We start from the raw sequence: 26089 nt of genomic DNA on the forward strand, positions 1-26089 counted from the left end.
CTGGGCACTGTCACTAAGCTTCTTTTTGTTCAAGGCTGGCATTTTACCACTTGAGCCACAGCACCATTTCTGGCTTTTCCTGTTTATGTGGTACTGTTCATGCATGCTTGGCAAGCATTCTACCACTAAGCTACATTCCTAGCCCATTGAGCACATCTATAGCTCTTTCTGCTTTAGTTATTTTTTTGATACTGTCTCTCTCTCTCTCTGCCTGGGTCAACTTGGACTGTCACCTTTCTGTATACATTTCTCAGAGTAGTTGGGAGAATAGTTTTTTGTAGTTGAGATGGGGTTTTGTGAACTTTTGCCAGGGCTTGCCTTCCAAGTAGCTTAAGATTACAATTGTGAGCTGCTGTGCTTGAACAAAATTTTAACTTCTATAGCTATTTTCTTTTAAATTATAAGAGAAATATCACTATTTTTACATCCTAAATGATAACATAGTGATTGTAAAAATATTACTGTGCTTATTTTCTGAACACCAGGGTTTAAACAACATTGAAAATGTTTCAAAAGCACAAAACAGAATTTATTCTTGAAACAAAAATATGCTTAGAGGTGTAAAACTTTTTCTACTTAACAGCTTTTCCATAAGTAAAAATGGACAATAGACTAATTTACAGAAATAGAAGAGAGTAATTTAAATTTTCAAAAGCAAAGTGCTGCATCAACACACAGTTGTGATAGGTATACACATATATATACACACTGCAATCCCAACGAAATAGGTGAACATAACAATTTCTGCATTTTAACTCAGTACCTTCTGAGTTACAATTAGATACCAGAAGCATACATATTCTTACTTTAAATTTAAATTTTACTTAAAGTTTTAGTAATACATTTCTCTAAATTGACCACTGTTTCCAGGTACTGTGGTTCACGTCTGGAATTCCAACTATTTGAGGGGCAAAGATAAGGGGGTCAGCTCTGATGCCAGTCTTGGCAATAGAAAAAGTGAGCAAGACACTAGCTCAAAAGCACCGTGGATGTGGTACCTGTAGGAGAGATGTTAAGAAGAGGATAGTGATATAAGGCTAATCTGGGCAAAGCTGCAACACTCTATCTGAAAAATTACTAAAAGTGAAAACAGAAGAAAGGGGAGAATAAAAGGAAAAAAGAAAAATGAAAAGCAAAACAAACAAAAAGAGCTAGGGACGTGGCTCAAGAAGTAGAGCTCTTGACAAGTGCAAGATCTTAGGTTTAAGCCTCACTTCAAACAAATGATTATCACTGTCAATTTTCTGTTTCATGAACTATAGGAGTTTTTATTTATGCTTGTAGGATATATTCCTAGACTTGTGAAACCAGAGATAGTACCCAAGCTTTTGTATACTATGCTTTTTCCTATGATCTACATCAGTGATGAAGATTTGTTTCTGTTAGAGACAGTAAGAGATAACAGAAACAAATAACAAAATAACACAGAACAATATATTGTAAAAACATGCCAGCATCACTACTCATGACTTTTGGCTCAATTAGTAAGGGAAATAAGTGTTACTTGAACACAAGCACTGAGATACCACAACAGTATCTCAATGTGGTACTGGAAATGCCTGAGAAGTGACTCCTGAGAGGTAGAGAATCTGTTGTATAAAAGATGATTCATTTTCTGTTGAGGAGGAAGAGTTCATTATGCAAATCAGAGCTGCACTCGATTACAAATTTAGTGCAGATTTTATTTCTGGAACTTCCTTCTTATTTCTGGAATTTGCCTTTTAAAACTTTTGGGTCCTGGTTACTGCCAGTAACTGAGTCTATAAACCATAAATCAGAAGGACTATTGCATATGTGAATAGGGCAAATGACAATAAACTTTTATCTCAGCTGATAAGAGAGAGAAGTCTGAAGCATGGGAGAGTAATTTAAATTTTCAAAAGCAAAGTACTTCATCAACACATAGTTGTGACAGCTATACACATACACACACACATTGTAATCCCAATGAAATCAATGGTTGGCCAAAAAACATTTCTGTGAAAGACAACTTCCTTTATAGCATCAGGAAAATCTGTGAAAAGACTATTATTATTTTATCTAATTTTTATAAGATTTTATTGTGAAAATACTGTACAGAGGGGTTACAGTTACATGATCAAGGTAATGAGTACCTTTCTTATCAAGCATTGTTGCCTCTCCTTTGTTTTTCCCCTACCATCCCTTCCCTCCCACCTCCACAACTATACTCCCCCCCCACCTAAATTGTAAAGTTCGTTTTTCAACATAGTGTCTTGTACATCTCATGGTTGCAATGGGTCCACATGTATCCCTATTTAAACATTTTGTTTTTCCCCTTCCCCTCCCCAAATTATACCAACATCAAATACAGTGAAAAGAGGGGTTAGACTGTGGGGAAGGGACATACAAAGAGTATTATTATTGTTTTATAAGTTAACTGTATATACAAAATTATCTGAATAATATTATTTGTTGAGATATATCTGTAGTTTCGGAAGCTGCAGATTGCTCACATCTGCCATAGATCCATTCATCAGTTATTGGTATTTTTATGGAACTGATGAAGAGTCCCGGTAGGAGATCAAAATATTGTAAGGTATATTCTCCTGCCACGTTCACACAATTAGTTGATCTTATTGACTCTTAACAGCCTGTGAGGTATATTTTTCCTAAAAGATAACAATAAGTCCCTGAAGTAGACCTCATTAATGATGCACTCAATTGAGCACAAAATATTGATTCAGTTTTGTCAACTAAAACTTAAGTAAAACTGTTTACATATGCTTTTATGTGCAGTTAAAACCCCACTGCAGTATCTATGAAAATACATACATTTATGCAATAGCAGTACTCCACTAGCAAGACAAAGTGATATATTAATTATTAATTGAAATGTGAAGTTTTGTTAGATCACACCACAGTAAGAAAATATAAGATATGAAATCATGGGAGTGGGTAAAGGGCATATGTATAGTCACTCATTGTTGCTAGCATGAATGCCAAGGAATTTATCCTATATCTTAAAATATTTTCCATGAGAAGTTCTTTAAACACTTTAACTATTCTCCTAGAAATCAAACATACTGAATTAAATTATCCATATCTTTTTTCCCAACTTAATTATTACATTAGATAAGTACAGTTTAGCTAATCTAAGACAGTGTGATCTCATGTAATAAGATGAGGCCCCTGTTTTCATTATTTCTTGTAAGGTTCACATTTTATGATCCTCATTATTTTGGTATACTTCACTGCTTAGTAAATGTCTACCTAAATAATAAAATTATGTGTTCATTGACCATTGAAAGTTAGAAAATTGAATTGAGGTAATTGTAGACTCACATGCAGTTATAAGAAGTGACAGAGATTTTCATGTACACTGTTCTCCATTTCCCACAATGGTAGCATTTTGCAAAAGTATATACAATATCACAACTAGGACACCAGCATGGATAAGGCCCATTGCTTCATATTTCAATTTTTCTTTTCCTTTTTTATTCTTAATGATTTATTTGCTTGATCAACAAACATATTAGTATATTACTTTTCTATTTGTTTTTTACCTAGAATTGAGTACTACCAATCTGTTTAGTTCATACCTGTGGTCTATTCTGTTTGTAGTGCTGTGATACTGCTAACAGTTGATTGCAATAGCAGTTCCATGGCTCCCTGCATATCCACATAAACTGCTGCATACAAGGTCTCAGCACACTTAAATCTATTTATAACATTCTTCTTTGCCCAATGATGAACCATGATATATTTACTTGCTACTGGTTTTCCACAGGGCAGTAGTTTCCCCACTGTTACAACTCTGGAAAATTATTGCTACTTTTCTCTGTATTATTATTCACTTAAATATTCATGATCAGCCTTGAATCTCTGATCATATAATTTGGGGGGAAATATTCTTATATAACTTATTGGAAGGGAGAAAATAAAATAGTAACACTCCCTCAGGACAAACATTGAACTGTGTAAACCTTTTCTTATGGCTCTAGCTAACTTCTCCAGACACTCAAATATTTACAAAGATAAATTATTCACTGGTAGCTCTGAGTTACACAGAAATGTTGGGCTTGGCTTTTAAGGGGGAAAAAAAGAAGATGTGATAAGGAAGAAAGATAAACAGGTAACACCCATAGACCTGAGTAAATCTGGTCAAAAGAAAATGTAACTGATGAATAGGCACATGAGCAACATAGTTTACCAAAGCATAAAATAATCCATATGTTGCTGCCACAATACAATTTTTGTTTTTGCATCTATACTTACATTCTTTTTCTAGTAATATAAGAGTTTGAAGATTATCCATTTTTTATTTTGTTATTCTACTTTTTGGTGTGGTAATAGTAAATTATGAAAAAGCAAATGAAGAAACTGAAAGAAAATAAACAACAGAACTAAATAATCAGCCTTTTTTGTTTGTTTGTTTTTTGGTCTTGAACTTGGGGCCTGGGCAATGTCCCTGAGCTCTTTTTGCTCAAGGTTAGTTAGCACTCTACCACTTTAAGACACAGCACGACTTCCAGTTTTCTAATAGTATGTTGGAGATAAGAGTCTCATGGACTTTCCTGCGTGGGCTGGTTTTGAAGAGTAGCTAGACTTACAGGCATGAGACACTAATGCTGGGCCAGACTTTTATAATTACAGGTTGGATCCACAGAGACTATCAGCTTTCTCAATTATCAAGATGTAGTTCCCAGTATCCCACTTACAATGCGACAATTAAAAATTAGGGAAGTTTTATCTATTTCATTCACTACCACAAATTAGATTTATGTCTTCTGTATGCTAAAAGTGTATTTTCTTTGATTTATAAGACTAATCACTGCCTTATATCTTTATAATAATTATACATTTTATCATTACACTTAGCTAGGACCCATTAAGAATCTCAGTCATTAGGCAAGTTCTTGAATTTACCAACTCTTTTATGTAACTTCAACTCTACAAAACAAAGAAAAAAAGAACAAAGAATAAAATGAAAAAAAAAAAGTAAAACAGCACAGAAGAAACAAAACATAACTAAGCAAAATCCAATATAAAATTATCTACTTATAGTTGCATCATTTAAATATATTAATTTATTTTAGTTACATAAACAATTTATTTTAGTTACATAAGAAAAAAAAATGTAACTCTTAAGGAAGAACATAGGCTAAAAGGAATTAACCACAGCTAAATAGGCCTGACCACTTCATTTAAAATCCATGTGACGCTCCTTAACAGATGTCTGTATGTTTAAACTGGCAGGATCAAGGGACATTCAATCACTCAATTGATTGGTTGTCTGGTACTAATCTTTTCATGTGGGATGGCTGCAGTTTCATGGAACAAATAGCTAGTCTCTGGTATTATACAAGGCACATAATAAAATAAATAGACATTTTCTTAAATGAGAAAATTGCACATACACGCACATGGAACCTACCAATAACAAAAGAGCATATAAATTCTTTTGTAATTCTATGAAAAGTAACCCTTGAATAGTTCACAAATGGATGTCTGATTAGGGAATGGATACACCGTTGCTATGTGAACTGCTTATTTAGTGTTGTAAAGCAGCTCTACCCCACATTATAAGCTGCAGAGAGGTCTTTATTTCAACCACATTTAACTTTATACAGGATATAATAATACCCTGCATATTTCACACAGTGCCTGCAGCACTGATGATTTTTGTTTGCTTCTCTAAAAAAGAACTAGATGAAAAGACTGAACTGTAGCTTATGGGCTAGAATCCATCAGTTCTTTATTTTAGCAGTTTGAATTCCCCATTAATGATTTTGCACATTAGCAACTAATCAAACAGTTTAGATAAGGCTAAGAAAAAAAAGTTCCACTATATTCACACACACACACACACACACACACACACACACACTAAACTTCTGTGCAATCAATCAATCAAAATTAAGGCACTGAAAAATAAACAATAGCAATGTGAAAAAAGATGTGGAATATAATATTGGTGAAATTACATAAAAAAAGGAGTTAGAGAAACAACTATAGGTTTTAATATTGGTGAAATTACATGAAAAAAGGAGTTAGAGAAACAACTATAGGTTTTTCAACTGAGAAAATAAGGGAAACTATACCTTCAATATTAGTAAAGCAAAGTCAGACAAAAGTGAGGCATTCTGGATGGAATAAAATTTAAATAGTATGTTAAAACAATTAACTTTTGGGTATATACATATTTTCAAAAGGGAAAAGTAAAAGAGCATGTAATGAAGAAAAGGGGAGGCAAAGATAGAAGAATGATTCTTTTTTTTTTTTTTTAGCTCTATTATACTCTTTTTTTTTTATTGTAAAGATACTATACAGAGGGTTACAGTTACATGAGTGAGGTAATGAATACAGTTCCTCTTGAACATTGTTACCCCCTCCATTGTTTTCCCCCTACCATCCCTTCCCTCCCTACCTTCCCCCAGGTTCTTTTTTTGATTGTGATTAAGTGATTACATAATTTCCCGAATTTCACAGTATTGTGGAATAATGATGCTCATTTAAAGCCACAAGTTCATTCTAACTTTCCTGGAGCAAATTGTCTATCACAGTCTATAACATATAATGGTGTTCACATGTTATACACCATACATGTGATCAGCAGCATGGGGATATTTAGTAGTGGTTCGACCAGATGAGTGGGAGTTCTTTGTTTCTTAAGTCCTGTTAGTTTTGTCGTATCACCTAACATTTTGGATTTAGCATCCACTTATCAGGGAGACCAGGTACCGTTTGTCTCTTTGCTCTTGGCTTACCTCGCTCAACATGATTCCTTCTAGCTCCATCCATTTCCCTGCAAATGCCATTATTTTGTCATTTCTAATGGCTGCATAATATTCCATTGTGTATAGATACCACAATTTTTGGATCCATTCATCTGTGGTGGGGCATCTGGGTTGTTTCCATATCCTAGCTATTGTGAACAATGCTGCAATAAACATGGAGGTGCACGTGTCCTTGTATATTGGTTCCTGTTGTTCAGGGTAGATGCCTAGAAGTGGTATGACTGGGTCGTAAGGGAGGTCAATCTTTAGCTTTCTAAGGACCCTCCAGACTGCTTTCCAAAGTGGTTGTAAAAGTGTACATTCCCACCAGCAGTGTAATAGCGTTCCTCGTTCTCCACATCCCCTCCAGCATTTGTCGTTGGCTGATTTGTGGATGTGGGACATTCTGACTGGGGTAAGGTGGTATCTCAGGGTTGTCTTTATTTGAATTTCCTTCACATTTCCTCATGTGTTTCTTTGCCATTTTTATTTCTTCATTTGAGAAGTCCCTCTTTAGTTCCCTTGCCCATTTAGTAATTGGTTTGTTAGGTTTGGGAGGGATTAGTTTCTTGAGTTCCCTGTATATACAGGATGTTAACCCCTTGTCTGATATATTGCTGGTAAATATTTTTTCCCAATTAGTTGGTTGTCTTTCTAGCTTGGTTGCGATCGATTTAGATGTGCAGAAGCTTTTTATTTTAAGGTAGTCCCATTTGTCGAGTCTCTCTCCAACTTGTTGTGACCCTGGGACTCTGTTCAGGAAGTTCCTTCCTGTGCCTATTAGTTCAAGTGTCTCTCCTACTCTGTCCTGCAGTAGTTTCAGAGATTCAGGTTTAATGTTAAGGTCTTTAATCCATTTTGAGCTGATGTTGGTGCATGGTGATAGGCTGGGGTCCACTTTTAGTTTAGAAGAATGATTCTTTAAGTGCCAAAAATGGCCTGCAGCATGAATTGCCAACCAGAAATGAAGAGAGTGAAGAACTTGGCTTCTGGCTTGGGATTCTGTTCAGTCAATAAGGCATTTGGCGCAAGTCACTTAATGAAGTGTATGATGCTACTTCACAGTATGAAGCAGTTACTAAAGCCTTGACATTTTAAACAAAGAAACTGATAGCTAGGAAGTTCAAATGTCATGATGTAGGTATCAAAGCTAGAAAGCAGTTAACAAGACATTAGGATCTCTTGTCTTAAAAAAGAAAGAAAGAATAGTACAAGGAATCAATACTTCTATAACTTTTACTTATGTCTGTCTACCATCAGCATTTTATTCAAATTTTGGTTTGTCTAAATCTCTATGTCTGTCTTTTATTAATCCCTCTTCTGAACCATTTGAATAAGATGAGAATTATCAGTGGATGCTAAATCCTTTAGGAAGTGTTGATTAAACATAGGGTATTTGCAGGATCTTAAATTGTATCCTCACAAATGATGTACTAATTGAATGATTTAAAAAATTGTAATTAAGCCAGGCACCAGTGGCTCACGCCTATAATCTTAGCTCCTTAGGAGGCTGAGATCTGAGGATCATGGTTCAAAGCCAGCCTGGCCAGGAAAAGTCTGTGAGACTCATCTCCAATAAACCACCAGAAAACTGTTAGTGTTGCTGTGCCTCTAGTGGTAGAGTGCTTGCCTTGAGCTGAAAAACTGAGGGACAGTGCGTAGGTCCAGAGTTCAAGCCCCACAATGGACAAAAAAAAAAAAAAAAAAAAAAAAAGAAAGAAAACAAGGGAAGGGGTAACAATGTTTGACAAGAAATTTACTCATTGACTTACTGTAACCCCTCTGTACAGCATCTTTACAATAAAATAAAATCTACAAAAAAGAAAAAGAAAAAATCTCCTAGGAGTGGAGATCTTCCAGAGTAAAATCTCTCTCTCTCTAAATATATATATATATATATCAATATCTATATCTCTATATAGGTGTATATACCTACATATATCTATACCTATATAGATTATATACATAGGATATATATAATGATTTTATACCTTAGCAGCTAATCAAACAGTTTAGATAAGGCTGATAAAAATGCTCCACTATACACACACACACACACACACACACACAGAACCAGACTAGGGATAATCATTATCTATATCTACCTATATTTATATCTATAAAGAGGCATATATATATAGATATAGGTATATATATATATAGATATATAGGTAAATATAGGTATCTATCCAGGTATTTACAGATATATATATACCTATCTATAAATCTAGCTCTATTTATCAATATCTATATACACCTATACATCTATCTTTCTCTATATAAATATACATATTTATATACCTATATATCTAGGTATATCTAGATATGTAGAGAGAATATATATACCTTATACATATGTATGCATATACCTATGTATGAATATATACATATATACTATATTATATATTATATAAAGAGAAGAAATGGAATGGTAATGAAATAAACTACAAGAAATGAAGCACGTACCATAAATCAGGGAGGAAATGGCTTGAGTGTGGAAGTAGAAGAGATGTGGAATATGAAAGCATTCTTTTTATAGAACTCTGTTTTCTCTCAGATATAAAGACACTAGAAGCCATTCAGTAGCTTTGAGTTCTATTCTCTAGGCTTAATTAAGTGGGACATGGAGGAAATGCCAGATGTGAAGGCAGAACCCCAACAGGTATCTTAACAGAGGTTCCAGACAACTGAGACAAATCTTGAAATTGGTATTTCTCTTCAAGTTTGAAAGAAAGATCTCTAAAATAATACATCTAGGCAAAATGAGAGAATGGCTTGTGAGTTATCTACAGAATTCCAACAAGAGTTGGATTTCTCTGTGAACAAATCTTGAAAAATATGAACCATTCAAAAGAACCATTTATAAAGACATCAAACTCTTGTTTATTAAAGAGACCTATTGGGCTGGGAAGGTGGCTCAGTGGTAGAGTGCTTGCCTTGCATGCCTGAGGCCCTGGGTTCGATTCCTCAGCACCATATAAGCAAAAAGAAAAAAGCTGGAAGTGGCGCTGTGGCTCAAGTGGTAGAGTGCTAGCCTTGAGCTGAAGAGCTGAGGGACAGCACCCAGGCCCAAGTTCAGGCCCCACAACTGGACCAAAAAAAAAAAAAAAAAAAAAAGAGACCTATTATCAAGATAAGAGAGACAGTTCACACTCTGACTAATTGGGATTTAAAATGGTATCTGGGATGGGGTCAAAGGGGGGGTGAAAATGAAGTTGGAGTGATGGCACAAATCAAGAGGCATTGTATACATTCATTATTTTGTTAAATGGCAAAATATTAATACATAACCTAAAAATTAAGAACAGCGAAGGAAGGGGTGGGACGGGAGGGGTGGGTGAGAATATTGAAAGGGGTGATATTCATCAAGATGCACTGTATTCAGAAACTGCCTTTTTGAATGGCCAATCCTTTGTACAACTACTTATAGATAATAAAAAAACATTCCCTCCCCCCAAAATGATGTCTGTAAACATAAACAATGCTAAGTCTAACGATGTGGACAAAAGTAGAATAGATTGAACTCAATAGTTTTTTTAATATTGAGTAAATTTCTGGGAAAAATTACAGCAAAATTTCATGAAATGTTATGTGAAGGAATTTCAATCAAAAGCAACACAATAATAGAAATAGCAGAAAAAAGTGAAATACGGTAGGGGGAACAACACTTGCCTGGTAATATGTTATGCCCTGGGTGTGGTACCATAATCACATGAAAAATAAAACTAAAAGGAAATACAACTATTCATACTAATCAATATTTATAATACACATCTCTAGTTAGGAATAACATATGAAGTATCTTGGCTGCTTCTAGATGAAACATATTAATTTCATATGAAACCAAAGTGCTTTTGGATGAAAATAAGAGCAGCAAGAAGATTGGTAAATATGTGTGGTAAATATAAAACTATTGGCATGGGAAAATGGAAACAAATCCACTTTACATTATTGTCATGAGGGTACACTTTGATTTGAATTGAACAAAGGAGACACTTCATAGCTTCTGGAAGGGACCATGATTGGAAATGTCATTATTGAGGGAATCCTTAACATGGAAAAAGTCCGTTTAGGGGACAATTTAAAAGACATTGGAGGAAATACGCATGCATGGGGAGGGAGTCTGTAGATAACTGGTAGCCATTTGTTTTTGTGGGTTCTCAATGTAGAGACTTGTGTCCCATGTTGTATTAATGTGACCTCAGCTTTTCTTTGGTTGAGTCATTGTTCAGAACCCCACTTTCAGGCCCTGTGTAAGGCTGAGGAGGTAAGTCAGATCAAGCAACGCTTCCAAAACTCAACTAAACAATTTTCAATTTACCTGCTATGGAAGCAGCCTATCATCTCTGTGTGGTTTATGTAATGAGACTCAGAAGCTGCAAGGTAGAAGTGGAGCAGAGTTGATCTCTACTTGGAAATGGAAACTGGGCAAAAAAGAATGGAGAAAGAAATGATCCTGGTGATGTTGCTGAGGCTACCATATCCTTTGAACTTTTCATTTCTGCCAACTAATCATTTTCTTCTTCTAGCTAGTTTTTTACTTTCTCTCATATTGGTAACTGAAAGATCTGAAACAGTACAATTTCCAAGATCCCTTTCCCACTCCAGGTGAAAAAATAGATGAGGGAGACATCATTAAATACCTAAAAATGAGAAGCAGGATCCATAGTTTAGTTAAGTGAGTACATGATCTGAATCCAGCGTGATACAGTCTAACCCTAGATGAGATACCTGAAAGAAAGGCCAAGAAGCAAGCCTTTGATTGTGGTGGTGGTTTTAAGACCTGGTAACAGCTGTTCCAGAGATAGGAGCTACTCAGATCCTGCTGGGAGGCATTTAAAGATTAAAGAGCTCTAGTTGCCAAGCTGCCCTAACATTAGGGCAGACATGAAGCTCTTTAAAGTTTCATTATTCCCTGCTGGCAGTAGGCATTTTCCATTTTGACTAGAAGAAGCTTCTTAAAGTAGCCATATTGAAGTAAGGGACATATAGGAGTTAATGGAAATCTAACAAAACAAGGGAGTAATAATCATTTTTTCAGGAGGTTAAATGGCTTAACTATTTTTACTAATATTTAGGTTGCCATGCTCATTTAGCATGGTTAGTAGAAGGGTGAGAGCTAATCAGGGTTAGTGGGCAATAATGAAGAGTAAAAGCACTTATAAAGACATTTGGTGCCATGGCAGCAAAGCAGTGTTTGGTGCTGAATATTAACTAGAAAGTTATTATTAATTCCAAGTGCTATCTGATATATAAAAAATTTATCTTCTGAGAATATGGGATATACAGTGCTTAGATTTTTTAAGCATTTTTTTAGATTTTTTATAGAACTTAGAATTTTGTGAGCCAAATAAATAGGATTGGAAAGAATCTGAGGAAAATTGATACAATTAATTCAGGATCTCACTACTCCATTCGAACAATCTAACAACAAGAATACAATTTCCACCTAAGTTTTTGCTCCATTCTGTGCCATCAACATAGCATACATTATATAAAAGGGTTTTTTTCTTTCAACAACACATTTTTTTTCTTTTAATTTTTATCATTTTTTTTTTTTTTTTTTTGTGCCAGTGCTAGGGCTTGCTCTTGGGGCCTGGATGCTGTCTCTGAGCTTTTATGCTCCAAGCTAGTGCTCTGGCACTTGAGCCACAGATTTACTTTTGGTTTTTTGGATGATTAATTGGATATAAGAGTCTCATGGGGGGCTGGGAAGGTGGCTCAGTGGTAGAGCGCTTGCCTTGTATACATGAGGCTCTAGGTTCGATTCCTCAGCACCACATAAGCAAAAAAAAGAAAAAAAAAAAAAAGAGTCTCATGGACTTTCTTGCCCTGTCTGGCTTGAAACCGTGATCCTCAGATCTCAGACTCCAGAGTAGCTAGGATTACAGGTATGAACCACTGGCTCCTGGCTCAGTCCGTGGGTTTTTAATAGAGAAAACTAAGTACTGTAATTTCTATAGTGTGATACATACACATCTATCTATCCATCATCTATAGGAATACTATTCATGACTATTATAAGAACTGAATCTAAATATTTGCTTGGAAAAACTCAATCAACAACAACAACAACAACACTCAGAGTAATTTACTTCTAAGTCTTTTCATGAACAATAAAGCAGAGAGTGTCTGGAAGCAGAGATCTGAGTGCTAGAAAAGAGTTTCCTTAAAACCACATACTGTACAGATAGCTAGAGGCTGATAGACAATGCTAGAGAAAGAGTGATAACAAATTCTTTTTTTTTTTTTTTTTTTTCCGGTCGTGGGGCCTGAACTCTGGGCCTGGACGCTGTCCCTCAGCTTTTCAGCTCAAGGCTAGCGCTCTACCACTTGAGCCACAGCGCCACTTCCGGCTTTTTTTTCTTTTTGCTTATGTGGTGCTGAGGAATCGAACCCAGGGCCTCAGGCAGGCAAGGCAAGTGCTCTACCACTGAGCCACCTCCCCAGCCTGATAACAAATATTCTTATATGTGAAAGGAAAAGATGAAAAAAGAACAAAGATTTAATGAGTAAAGTTCTTGTATTTGTAGTAGCATGTTTTGCCTATGCCCTGACCATGGCAAACGCACAAAAGCTCAGGAAACCAAAAGGAAATCTACTTCCACATGACAGTGTTCATCTAGACAGAGGAAAGAACAGTTTTTCAGCTATGACTGTGATATTAACCACAGAAAATGCTATTGCTGGATGGCTCTTGTGTCATAGTTCTGTATCATCTCCTTCTCCAAGCTGGTCTTTACAGATATTCTTTTTCTGTTAAACTATTCTAGCCTCTGCTGTTTACTTGGAATGAATATCATATTAGAACAGGAAGTTGGATTTAATCCAATTTAGCTTTTTGCCAGCTGGAAGAGTATCAATGGGAGAAAATGATGCTGTAATTTTCTTGTGGGGAGGGGGGAAATGTGGCTAGAAATTTATGCATAAAATGAGGAATATGGTACAATGAATAGTAATAGTTTGCTTTTAAAAAACACTTGTTAAAATACCATTAGACACTGAATAACAACAAAGATGATGCTTTAGTGCTGTTAGAATGAGAATACTAAGCTTAATTGTTTCCTTTGAACATAGAAGCTATTTCTTTCTGTGATAAAAATCCATGACAAGTAAAATGGATAATAAAGCAGTAACAAAGCTATCAATCTATTTTTTAATGCAGATTGAATTCCATGTTTAATGGCACAAAGACAGTTACATATACATTTGATCGAGTGAGTTCAATGTAATTTTAACCAACATCTCTGAAAAATGGAGGAAAAAGAATTGAAGTAAATATCTAGAGCCTTGATTTCCCGAATGAGACCCTCTAGTAAGTAAATGGAAAAAGACGTTTTAATTGACAAGACACTAAAGATTTTACTTTCATATGCACTCTTATAATAAAAGAAATAATAAGGGGATATTCACATTTTGTTAACTAAAATAACTTGATAAATTATAGAGCAAGTTAATAAACACCTTCATGTTGAGTGTGTTTGAAAACCTATTAAAGGCAGTGTTATTAAGTGGTTAAGTGAACCAACTGTGGATACCCAGGAAGGACTGAGCAACTTACTAGTATGACATTGAACAAAACATTAGGATTTTCATCCATCAAATGAAGTAAGATACAGATGACAATGGGGATAACAACACCTACTATGAGGTGATTTTTGTGGTCCGTTAGGGCCCAGAGTAAATACTTAATAAGTGCAACATTTTTACTAAAAATCTCTCCAAAACAGCCATAAAAAGAACAAATTTGAATAATAAAACATTTATTAAAATGTGAATGCTAAGGTATTAGTTCTATACACATGGCATCCAAACAGCCCCAACCATAATGTCTAGGAATGATCTGAGGACAGGGAGAGCCCAGCGGCCTTAGAGTCATTGGCCAGAACAAGAAAATAACAAAGTGCTTTATTATAGTCAACAAGTAACCTTTCTGAATGGATCACTTATCACGATTATTTTCTTCCAAGTACTGGTTGAACTACTCTTAATATGTTTCCCCTTAGGAAGGGAAGGTAATTTCAAGGAAGAGTAAGAAAACTGTTAAGTAGAATTGCATATGATTACATCTCTCTTTCCATAAACTGATAGGTAAGATCATTTTATTTAAAAGTGGATAATATATACTCTCTGCTGATATCACAGACACACATTAAAATAAGAAATATGATTTTCTTATAAAGATCATGGCCACAAAAATATTCAATGATGTATACTTGAGGCAGGGCTTAACTATATAGAACAAGGTATCCCTAAGCTCCCTTTGTAGCCCAGATTGGCCTCAAAGTCATGATCCATCTGCTTTAGCTTCCCAACAGCTAGGATTACCTTCATGATCTCATGTCTAGCTTAAAACTCATCTAATCATAATTCTAGAAAAAGGAGATAGATACTAAGTGAAAGAAATAGCCAAAAATATATTACAATAGAATTAGAGTATAATCATTTCATATCATTAGTTATGAATGGATCCTGGACAGTTATCACTGGCTGGTAATATCACATAAAGAAAGCCACCTAGTTTCTACAGATCTCCAGTTGGAAATATCAATACTTCTGGTTGGGAAAACAGAAAAACAACAACAACAAAAAACAAAAGTTCTCTCACTATTATCATTAGTTCAAAAAAATGATGTTTACTTTTTAATACTAACTTACATCTTGAAGAAAACAAAGTATTACTTACTTTCTATCCCATACATGGTCACCTCTGTGGAAAATCACCAGATTATTCTTAGCATCAACAGCCACCCCAGAAACCTGGCCTGGCAACAAGTATACGCCAGGCCAATCCAGAGCCTCCTCAACATGGAAATCTAAAAAGATAAACCCATACATTTGGTGTAAAACAAAAGCTATGATAATCACATAAAAACTCACAATGGGTATAAGGACTCATGCAGTAACATCACTAGATACAGAAAAACATGTAATGAAGCAAGCCATGCTCTACAACATGCACATGCCAAGTACCTTCTTGTACTATGAAATAGAATGACTGTGACCTTGTCAAGACTATTTTCTCTCTTTTCCTGTTGATAGATGTCTGTAATGCCAGCTAATTCTTAAGTCATGAGAGACAATTTAAAACTCACTTTTTGATAAGATTTTTAAATTTATATCTTGGGAAATGATAGTATAGTAGAATTATTTTAAAGATTCAAATGTTGTAAATAATGAGAAATGAGCTATCATTCTATGTATATCTCATCTATCTGTCTATCTATCTACCTACCTACCTACCTACCTATAATCTATCTACTTTTCTTGAATAAATTCTGAATATTCACTATATAATAATCTTTACAATAACCATTGTTTATCCCTTGTTTAAGGACCAATGATGAAAGATACTAATATTTCTTCTAGCTTCAGTGTTCCTATAAAAATGGGCACTCTCCCTGTTGTATTTATTTTCTGGCATGAAATTTAAAAAGTGGCAAAAACAATGTGGCTGATTGATTCTCAAATTATTCTCATTTCTTTTTTTATTTTTTTATTATAAAATCAAATTATTCTCATTTCTGATCAGAGTATATTTATCCTTAGAGAATACCTAAGTTAATTTATGCTAACAGTGTTAGCTATACTAAAGACATGTAAGTATGAAGGTTATTCTAAAAGCTACAGTGCCAAATTTTTTTCCTTTTCCAAATTTCACCAGAGGTGCTAAGAAAGTTTTAAAAAGCACCATTGGAATCTTCTTTTCACTTCCTACTCTGTAGGTTGGGGTTCCATGTAGTAAGACCCCCAAAGTCAGGCATGAAAGACTAGCAGAAGAAAAGAAGCTCAGGTTTTGGACAATCATCTCTTGAAAACTTGAGAGGATGCAATGTAAAAGTAAACACAAGGAAAAGTATGTTCTCATTCAAAATATGTTGACCTTTTCACATAGATATGTTTATATGTTCTGCCAGAATTAACAAACATTCCCTTAGTGTCTTCTTAAGGCACTGAACAAAATGCTAGGTACTCAAACATGGTTTTTGATTTTGATATAAAGGTATAATACTGATATAACAAAAACACGACAGGGATCTAGTAAGATTAAAATGGGAAGGCACAAGAACCAATACTTATGATATGATATGGCGGGGGTTGAGCATGGGGGGGGGTGACACAGAAGTGGGCTCAATTGTTTCCTGATAATTTGGTTGGGATAGCGAGGAGTGAAGGTCTTTTCTAACTGCCAGAGCAGTAAACTTAGTGTGTGTACTTAATGGTGAATGGAAGAATTAAGTATAAATTGTACAAAAATGCCATAGTTTGAAAGGAAACAAAGGTAAATAAGATCTTTAATCTTATTTTTAATCTTTAATCAGTATGTTTCAAGACATGGGAGAAATCTAGAGATGAATTTTGTGTATGTCAAATGGATGTAGGAAGCATAAGGAACAGGACAAGCTGTTGAACTCAGATGGGAACATGTAGTATATATCACATAAAAAAGTTTGGATTGAATAACAAGAGTGTAGTTTTTAGCTGTGGAGTCTTGACCTATTTGATGATTAATTTTAAGGCACATTGCAAGTATTTATGGTAGCACTAAGGCACATAGTGAATAATTTACTTTTGAAATATATTGGGCAGATGAGGATGTCATTTCCACTCATGTGTATTGTGATATGCCTTCCTGGGTTAAAGAGAAGAGGGATGAGAATTACAGTTGGCTTGTCTGAATTTGCAAATAACCCTGGACATAGCAGTGGGTGTGAACTGAGCTCTCAGATGAATAGCATTCATCATCTATCATGTTTGCTTGTCAAAATAGGAGAAAAGGTTGCAGATTATTGCTATAGGCAATCGTGAGCCACTGAAGGTTTTAAAGAATGGGGTGGCATGATTAAAATTGTGTTTTTGAAACATAGCTTCAGTAATAGAGTATAAGCATCATGATTAGAGACGTCTACATAGAACAAGAGATGCATAAATCATTTCCCCCAAAAGAAAATGTTCCAAGTTGCTTGAATCTCAGGCGATACTAGATTCTCCTCTTGCTTATGGCTTGTCCATTGGCTGTCATCTTTCAGTATTTACTTGCCGATGTCTCAAGCATCTGCTTAGACTCACAAGTGAATCTCAAAGTACGTATGATAAAATAGGTATTTAAATTCTTTAGTAAGATTCTCAGAGCTCAGAACCATTAGAGTTAGAATTCCACAAGGGAAGAGATAACATGCTATTCATAGTCTTGTCACCAAGTCTTACACAGGACTTGGCCACCATATGGCCAACTAGGTGCACTGAATTCCTTTATTCCAATCTCTATTTATTTATGTTGCATACTAGCACTCACACACCACTATAATCTTGTAATTCATGTGTACTGACTCTTTTTATCACCTAGAACAGCATGAACCATAGTACGTGGAAACTTCACAAAATGAGTATTAAGCAATCACTCTCATTTAAGATAATAGACACATGTACTGGCTCCTACACCTAAATGTACTGAGAGCTAAGTGCTCATAAAGTGCAGAGATGCTAATTCTGATAAAAATATAAATGTGTTCAAAAATGCATTGTTTGGAAGCTAAATAAAAATAGCACATAAAATATATTTACAAATGTTAAACATTTTATTTTAAATATAATCCTGTAAATAAATATAAGTATTATAAATATTGCATAAGAAACCTTAATCTGGCTATGAATGACCAGAAATATCATGTGCTGCTAGACTGGTTAAGCTAGATTGGGCAATGATTCCTGACTCTATATGTGAGTTACTCTAAATTTAGATAGCAAATAATGAAGTTATTTTAAGCTTGATTGCTACTTTAAAAAAATCTTAAATTTGAGAACTTCTTGGAGGAAGCGATTTTTAAGAAAATAAGGTAATATATTAGCTCTTGATCCTAGTAATATTGATACAAATTCATTGTGACTTGTAAAACATTATTAAAATGTTGTTCATAAGCCACATTTTGAAATTTTATAATTTTTTCCAAGTGACACATAATACTGTTTATAATAAACAAATTTTATTACTTTATGAAAAAAGTTTGCATTCATCATAAAAATAAATACATGGCTTCATACTGTTATTTACTAAAAATATTACTAGCTGCTGGAAAATTAAACATTGCCACTAAAATTACATCAATAAATCACTAAAAGAATTTCACACCTTTCCTTAAGAGATTAGTGTTTGTGATCAATGTTCCTTTCACATGAAATTATTAATAAGTATTTCAAAGGGCATTCATTCGTCTATGTTATATAAGGACCAGCAGCTAAAGTTGAAAAAAATGATTCAAATCCATAACTATGACTTAACTGTAGGGTAACAAGCCTCTCCATATTTAACCCTAAGGAAAAAAGAGACTAAAAAAGTCACTAGAGCATTTCTGTAAAAATAAAATGCCAGGGTTGCTTTCTGTACACTTGGAAATTATCCATTATTAAAGAAAAGATGCTCTGTTTTGGACAGTGTTTTTCACCAGAAGTGACAGCAATAACCATAATTAAGTGAAACTACAGGTGAAATATTTAATTCAACACCAGAAGATAGTGGTAATGGATTGTGTTTCATTTCATGGGAGTGAAGTGGGAAAAAGAGGTAAGACACAACCATGGCTCCATTAGTATATTTAAAGGTTCTTTAATTTTTCATCTTGGTCAAATTTTAGACAACATTTGAACATTTGACAAAGGCAATAAACTACTTTGTAGTTACTGTAATTGTACGCTGAAATGACTGGATGATTGGAAGAAGTTAACCTACCCATCTACCTACCTACCTCCCAAGACAGTTAATTTATATTTTTATGAGATGCAAAATAACAGAGATTAGAAGCCAAGAAAGAGAAGCAAGTCTGTCTGGTTTTGCATCTTGTTTCCTTAAGGTGTTGCGCTTAAGCATATAAATTAACCTTCCTATATCTCAGTTTCTTCTCTCCAAAATGAGTACATTAAGAAGGTCATTGTGAGGATTAAGTGAATTAATGCATTGAAAATACTGTGATTCAAAACTATTACTATATATTTGTTGGTACTTTCATCCACTTCATGGAAGAAGATTTCAGCTAATAAATAAATATTTCAAACTTGAATTCTTTGAGATCGATTGGATATGTCTTTAAGATTGTGATTAGATGTAATGAAATATGTCATAAGAATGGACTCAAAATTAAGAATACATTGATGAAAGGACTTAATGAACAACTTACTGAATTTTAAGTATACAATCACTTGAGTTCACTTATTGAATCAGAAGTGTCACATAAATGTTTATGTACTTATGACATCCAGAGCTTTGCAATATATGCTGAATTAATCTTCTCTATGATAGGATAGTTGTGCAATAAAATTTGTCATCTAGAACTATCTGTAGCTTTTTCAGTTTAACAAGTCTAGTCTCTAGAAAGTAACGTGTAAAAATTTAACATCTTATTTCTACTTTATTAATGCTATCCCAATATAGATAATACTCTATGATAGAAATCAAACTAGGGCAACTATGAAAAGGAACTCAAATTTGAATATTTTCATACATGTATTAAATGTCATATACAACCACCATGGCAGATCAATGTAAGTGATCAGACACTTGGTGAGCCACAAAACTCAATGAGATTATGACACAGCCAAACACTTTCTTAACTACTAAACTGAAAGCATGTAGCTTTTTTACACATTTCAAAAGAATTGCTCTTTTTTTTGAAATTCTGTATTTTTTATTCCATATTCTTTAAAGATCCTTCAGTCCGTGGGGATGTAGGAAAGTTTATTTGTAGTTAATACCTAAGACAAGTAAATATTATTTTGGAACTACTATCAGAAGAAAAAAAAAGAGATGAGATCGTATAATACAATTTGAAAAGATAAAGTGATTAAAAATTGAAAATCTCTCAGGCTAGTGGAAAAGCCCCAGTTCTAAATTAAGTGGTCTAAGGTACATATTTCTGAAGAGTAAAATATTATCTCTCCTTTCATTTGATAGTACATTTTATTTATACTTCTAATGAAAATGGAGGATTTCTCTCTAAATAGCATTTCATATAACGTTTACCCTTTTAACCATGAGAATTTAATCACTTTTAAGGACAAATAAGAAGACACTGGGCATCTCCAAGATTGAACTAATTCTTATCAAAAATATTCTTTTTGTTATTCAGGGAGCAAATAAGTAAAAAATGTTAAAGGGCACATTAACAAATATTCAGTAGAGTTCAGAAGTAATTTCTAGCCCCTTATGAAGTTCTTAGAAATATCTTCTTAGGAGATCCTAGTATCCTATGCAGTTACTTGAGCTGATCCCAAACTTTGGCAAAGTTGCAGGGTGTAAAATTAACCCACAAAAAGCAGTAGTTTTTCTGTATGCCAACAATGAGAAGATAAGAGTGAAATCAGGAAGGCAACTCCATTTGTAATAGCTTTAAAAATGTAGATAGCTTTGGGCAGTATTGCCATTTTCACAATCATTCAGTACACGCATAATGATTATTCAAAAGCTGAAGAAAGAGTTGGAATATTGTAATAAAACAGCAAGCAAAACGTGGGAAAAAAGCAAATATGAATTTCACAAGGAGATACCATAAAAAATTGCTCTTTGAAATGCTGCTTTAGAGAAAGGAATTTATATCCTTACAGTAGTATTTATTTTTCAGAATCTCAATACAACATGATGCTAAGGTGATCATAATAATGAGAATTATTTTCTAAATATCATAACAATTATTAACTATTATTTGTATGCACAGCATTTGTACACTGTTCAAAAACACTTTCCACACACTTTCTCCGGACTCCCACTTCAACTTATGAAGATTGCACTGTTGTACTTCTCCTTTTATTAATGAAACAATAAAGCTTAGAGAGTTGTTGTAAGAAATTGACTTATCAAGACACCACAGAGCAAATGGTAGAGCTATATTCAAAGCTAGGCAGACAGGCACCGTGGTCTGGAGACTACTACATTGAACTCTCTCCACATAGTGGTTTCCAAATTTTATTTTGGCCAAATGTAGACTCGCTAATGGCGATCTTGTGGGCAGACATTTGTAGTCTTAGAGGAACAATGAAAACACAATACTTAAAACATCTTGTTCTGAAGAATGTTAAGGACTTTCTCACCTAATGAAAACTGGTAATGTTATTTTACTGTGGTCTTAATGTGGCCTGGTATGAAGTGGAGAGAGAACTGAATTTTAAAATCAGTGCCATAGTGTGGAACCAAGTAGAATTCTGACCAAAATAAACATCCAAAAAATGGCATGTTTTGAAAACTTTATGTACAACACAGTCACATTCAGAGATTTCAGCTGAAATATTAATTTATCTGGATGGGATCTATCAATACAATGTGTTTCTTCACATATGGACATTTCAATAGAATCTAAAGTACTATTGGGCTGGGAAGGTGGCTCAGTGGTAGAGCGCCTGGGTTGGATTCCTCAGCACCACATAAGCAAAAAGAAAAAAGCCGGAAGTGGCGCTGTGGCTCAAGTGGTAGAGCGCTAGCCTTGAGCTGAAGAGCTGAGGGACAGCACCCAGGCTCAGAGTTCAGGCTCCACGACCGGACCCAAAAAAAAAAAAAAAAAAAAAGAATCTAAAGTACTATTATTTAAAGTGCCACTTTGTTAGGCTGTACAGGTACCAAGAACTGTGCACACAGAAAAAATTCATTAGACTCCAACTTCTAAGTAGTGAGGGATGAAATCTCCATAGTAAAACACTTGAACTGGGCAAGCAAGTCAACCCCACTCTGAAAACAACTCTATTGAAATTTGGGAACTTGAGCGTTTGTAGTGGAAATCATAAAGTCCACATTTGTATTCAGACTCTGACCTCAGTCAGACAGGTTAACTTCCTTTTGACTTCACTTTCTTCCTTTGAAAATTAATGCCTTAAGCATGTCTGAAACTTCTGAGCTATAATATTTAAGCAACACAGTTGTCTTTAATTTTTGTTTCAATAAAATATCATATAAGCAGTTAAATTCTTCCGTATAGCAAATTAAGTACATCAAAAGACAGCTAATTTCTCAACTTTGTCTGGAGTAAAGAGAGCAGACAAGACAGACAATGGAATATTATCCATCAAACTTTGCCTATACTTTGAAGAATACATACAGATTAAACTACTAATAGAATTTGTTAGAGCATTTTATGTGAAAAGCAGCCTACTTTTTTTTTTTTTTTTTTTTGACAATGAAGGCTCTTCCTAGAGATGGGTGTTCCTCTGGCTTATTCAAGAGTGTGACACAGCATTAAAAAAAGTTAGTGCACTGTTTAATAGCAAATAGAGAGAGCTAGGAAAAATGATTTTAGAAGTAGATTCCTTAAATATGATTTTCATTAATTTGCATTTAGTTATTTTTTTGTTTTGAGGTTCAAGTAGTGAAATGTATTCAAAGAAGTCACTTCTGTAAAATAAAAAAGAGGTAATTTCTGAAAGTATACACATGTACACTTTCCCTCTGTAATTAGGATTTGTGGTGTCTCAGCCTCACTGATCTATTAAGTTCAGTGACATGTACCCATATATGAAATGAAACAAGGCTGCCCAAACCAGATCCTAAAGAAACATTTCTCTCCTGAGCATCATTCTACAACTAGACTGGAAGATATCAGGAGAGATGACAAGCAAATATATTTCCCATATTTTATTAATTTCTTCAGAAAAATAAAGGTTTCAGAAATACAATACCTAATGTGAAACTCTAATCTGTACATTGATACTCATCCAAGGGCTTCGATAACATTTCAAATTGAAGACTAACAAAGCTGAGTCATTGAATAGGCATGCTGCAACTCTTAATTACTTTACGCTTGCCCACAGTACTCACAGTACTCTCACCAAAAAGGCCCTTTTGCCATCCATATTTCCATGTTATATGGGGTACAATCTACTGTCTTTAATATAAAGGCTCAGATAGACATTCCTGGGTAGTAATGGAGTAGGCAGAGGCATGATAAACTACTCATCTAGAGGCAACTTTCACAGATAACAATTCCATTGTTCTTCAATAGGATATAAAGCATGTTCTTTTTCTGAACACCTTGGTTAAATTTCTTAAGCAAAGGGCCCAAGGACTACTGCTTGACAAACATAAGTTCTATTAATACAGACTTAGAATGAGTTAGAAAAGGCTGATCCTGTCAAAATAGGAAGAGTTAAGTTGCAGTTAACATCTCATAGGAAACCATTAGGCCAGTCCCAATGGACCATGCTTGAAACTTCCTTGTGAGCAAAAGGCACCACATGCTAATTTTTTTCAATTATAAATAAAAATCAGCTGGGTTTTGAATAATTTATGGCTTCCTGCAAAGCTGAATTTGAAAACATCAAGCTGGCAGCCTGTGCCATTCTAGCCCACGCATGGACAGCTGCCATGCACGCATATCTGTTACTTTTTTGGAGATTATCTCCACATGCTGTATTATCTGGCTCTCCACATTAGCAAGTAACATGAAACACAATCAATATCACAGAGGCCACAACACAATTAAAGACAAAGATGAGGCATCTATAGCTTGCTGGTATAGAAACCTGAAGGGAATAAGGTATTGTCCTCTAATTATGAAAGCCAATACTGGTTGGAAGTAAAGATAATCAGATAGTTATTGACTAACTTCAGGTCCCTTCAGAAATACATACTCAATTTTCCAATTAAGATAGAAAATGATAAAGGAAATCAAAGTCATAAAAAATGACTACACTTTACAAGTTATTGGGATAAGAATGTCAGAAGTATGATTCCTTTCAGAGGAATTTAATTACCCTAAAAGAAGATAATGCATATGCACTGAATACACTGGAATTCACATGTGACTTTTTGAAACCCTTAACTTCTTTGTACTGAGCAAAACGGAAAATGTTGACTTGTTATAGTGATTTTCACTGTCTTTTTTTTTTTTTTTTTTTGTCGGTTGTGTGGCTTGAACTCTAGACCTGGGTGTTGTCCCTGAGCTCTTCACCTCAAGGCTAGAGCTCTAGCACTTGAGTCATAGCATCACTTTGAGCTTTTTCTGCTTATGTGGTGCAGGACCTCATGCATGCAAGGCAAGCACTCTACCACTGAGCCACCTTCCCAGCTCCCTTCACTGTCTTTAAAAGCATGCTTCCCAGAAAGATCTAAGTATTTTTGGTCATTCTAGTTCTGATTCACTCATTAAACAACCAGTGAATTTATGTGGTATTGGTATCTGATGACTCAACTACTCTGTGTAATGCTTTTTTCCTAACAAATCTTTTTCATTGGTGAGTTTTTATTCCCTTCAGATTTTGCTAATGTGGATTGCACTCTTTCATACTTTATTTCTTAACACACGCACCTCCTGTGTGTTCTGGTTCCCAGGTGCCTTCGTCAGGCTTCTGTAATGAGAAAACTTTGTTCTCTGCTGGCCTCAAAGTAGATTCTAGTCTGTGGAATTTGTGGATTCTGTCTCTGACAAGAATAGCATTGCCCCGCTCCCCGTGTTCTGTACCCTCTCTCGCATCAGACCGACCAAGATCCTTCTTTTGGACTACGTTTGCAATCTCGGCTACCAGGTCTGACTCTGATTCTGCCTTTTCTGTAGGATTATACTTGTGCACATGAACAACATCTTCCCTTTCTCCTAGCAGCTTGGAAAGGAGTGAATAGAAATCACCTGTGGGAAAAAAGAAAAGAGACAAAGAGGTGGAGGGTTGATAAGATGGCAAAATTGACAAATGTTGGTGCCTTAATATCATCTCTTGATTCTTCCTAGTAAGTGAGTGACAAGGTTGTTCTTAGACTTCAAATATAAGAAAAGAAAAAAAAATAAGAATTCCTGTAACTGTGAAAGAATAACATACCCTTACATTTCATTAACACAACATCTACTCTTGTTATTACATAGCATGTTGACTGACATTTGTAGAACAAAATAATACATTGCAATTGCATGGTATATTTCAACTAAATGGCTTTCACAGTATAGTTAAATTGATATGGAAATTGAGAATGCATCAGATTCTTACAGTACTATCAACAGCCACATTAAAGAAAATGAATCTTCACAAGCTGTCTTTAAAATGCCTTCACAGGTTGTGTTAAAAGTCTATTAAAGTATGTATTTCCAAACATTCATAACTGGCTTAGGCATGCACATGCTGCTAAAAATATTTTACTAAGAAATTGGTTCAAGAGCTTAGGTAGTCTTTCCAGGATGATGGTAATGGATCCTGTCATGTTTACAAAAAATCTTGGCTTAATAAATTCCAAGTAGGTTTTCAAATTTTGCCCAGTGAAATCTTTAGTGAAATCTTAGTGAAATCTTTAACCAGAAAATAATTACCAAGTAATAGAATCAATCTCCTTAAAATTAAGAAAGTGAATTCCAGCTCAATAAAACTTTGTAAGTCACCATACCACCCTGCCC

At 34.7% G+C, this 26089-nt stretch overlaps 1 protein-coding gene across 12 annotated transcripts in view; it reads right to left on the minus strand.

Moving 5' to 3' along the window:
• Pam (peptidylglycine alpha-amidating monooxygenase) overlaps window positions 1-26089 on the minus strand; it is a 307793-nt gene that overhangs the window by 24765 nt on the left and 256939 nt on the right. For 7 of the 12 annotated variants that reach the window (XM_070031006.1, XM_070031008.1, XM_070031007.1 and 4 more), the window contains exons 15-16: window positions 25019-25336; window positions 15424-15553 (exon numbers count right to left, since the gene is read on the minus strand). In XM_070031006.1, coding sequence (XP_069887107.1) covers window positions 15424-15553; window positions 25019-25336 — 448 coding nt within the window. The remainder of the gene's footprint in view (window positions 1-15423; window positions 15554-25018; window positions 25337-26089) is intronic. The other 5 variants (XM_070031014.1, XM_070031013.1, XM_070031012.1 and 2 more) reach the window with 1 other exon arrangement.

The sequence above is a fragment of the Dipodomys merriami genome, unplaced genomic scaffold, assembly GCF_024711535.1.
Source record: "Dipodomys merriami isolate MVZ:Mamm:240054 unplaced genomic scaffold, mDipMer1.0.p SCAF_20, whole genome shotgun sequence".
NCBI classification, from domain to species: domain Eukaryota; kingdom Metazoa; phylum Chordata; class Mammalia; order Rodentia; family Heteromyidae; genus Dipodomys; species Dipodomys merriami.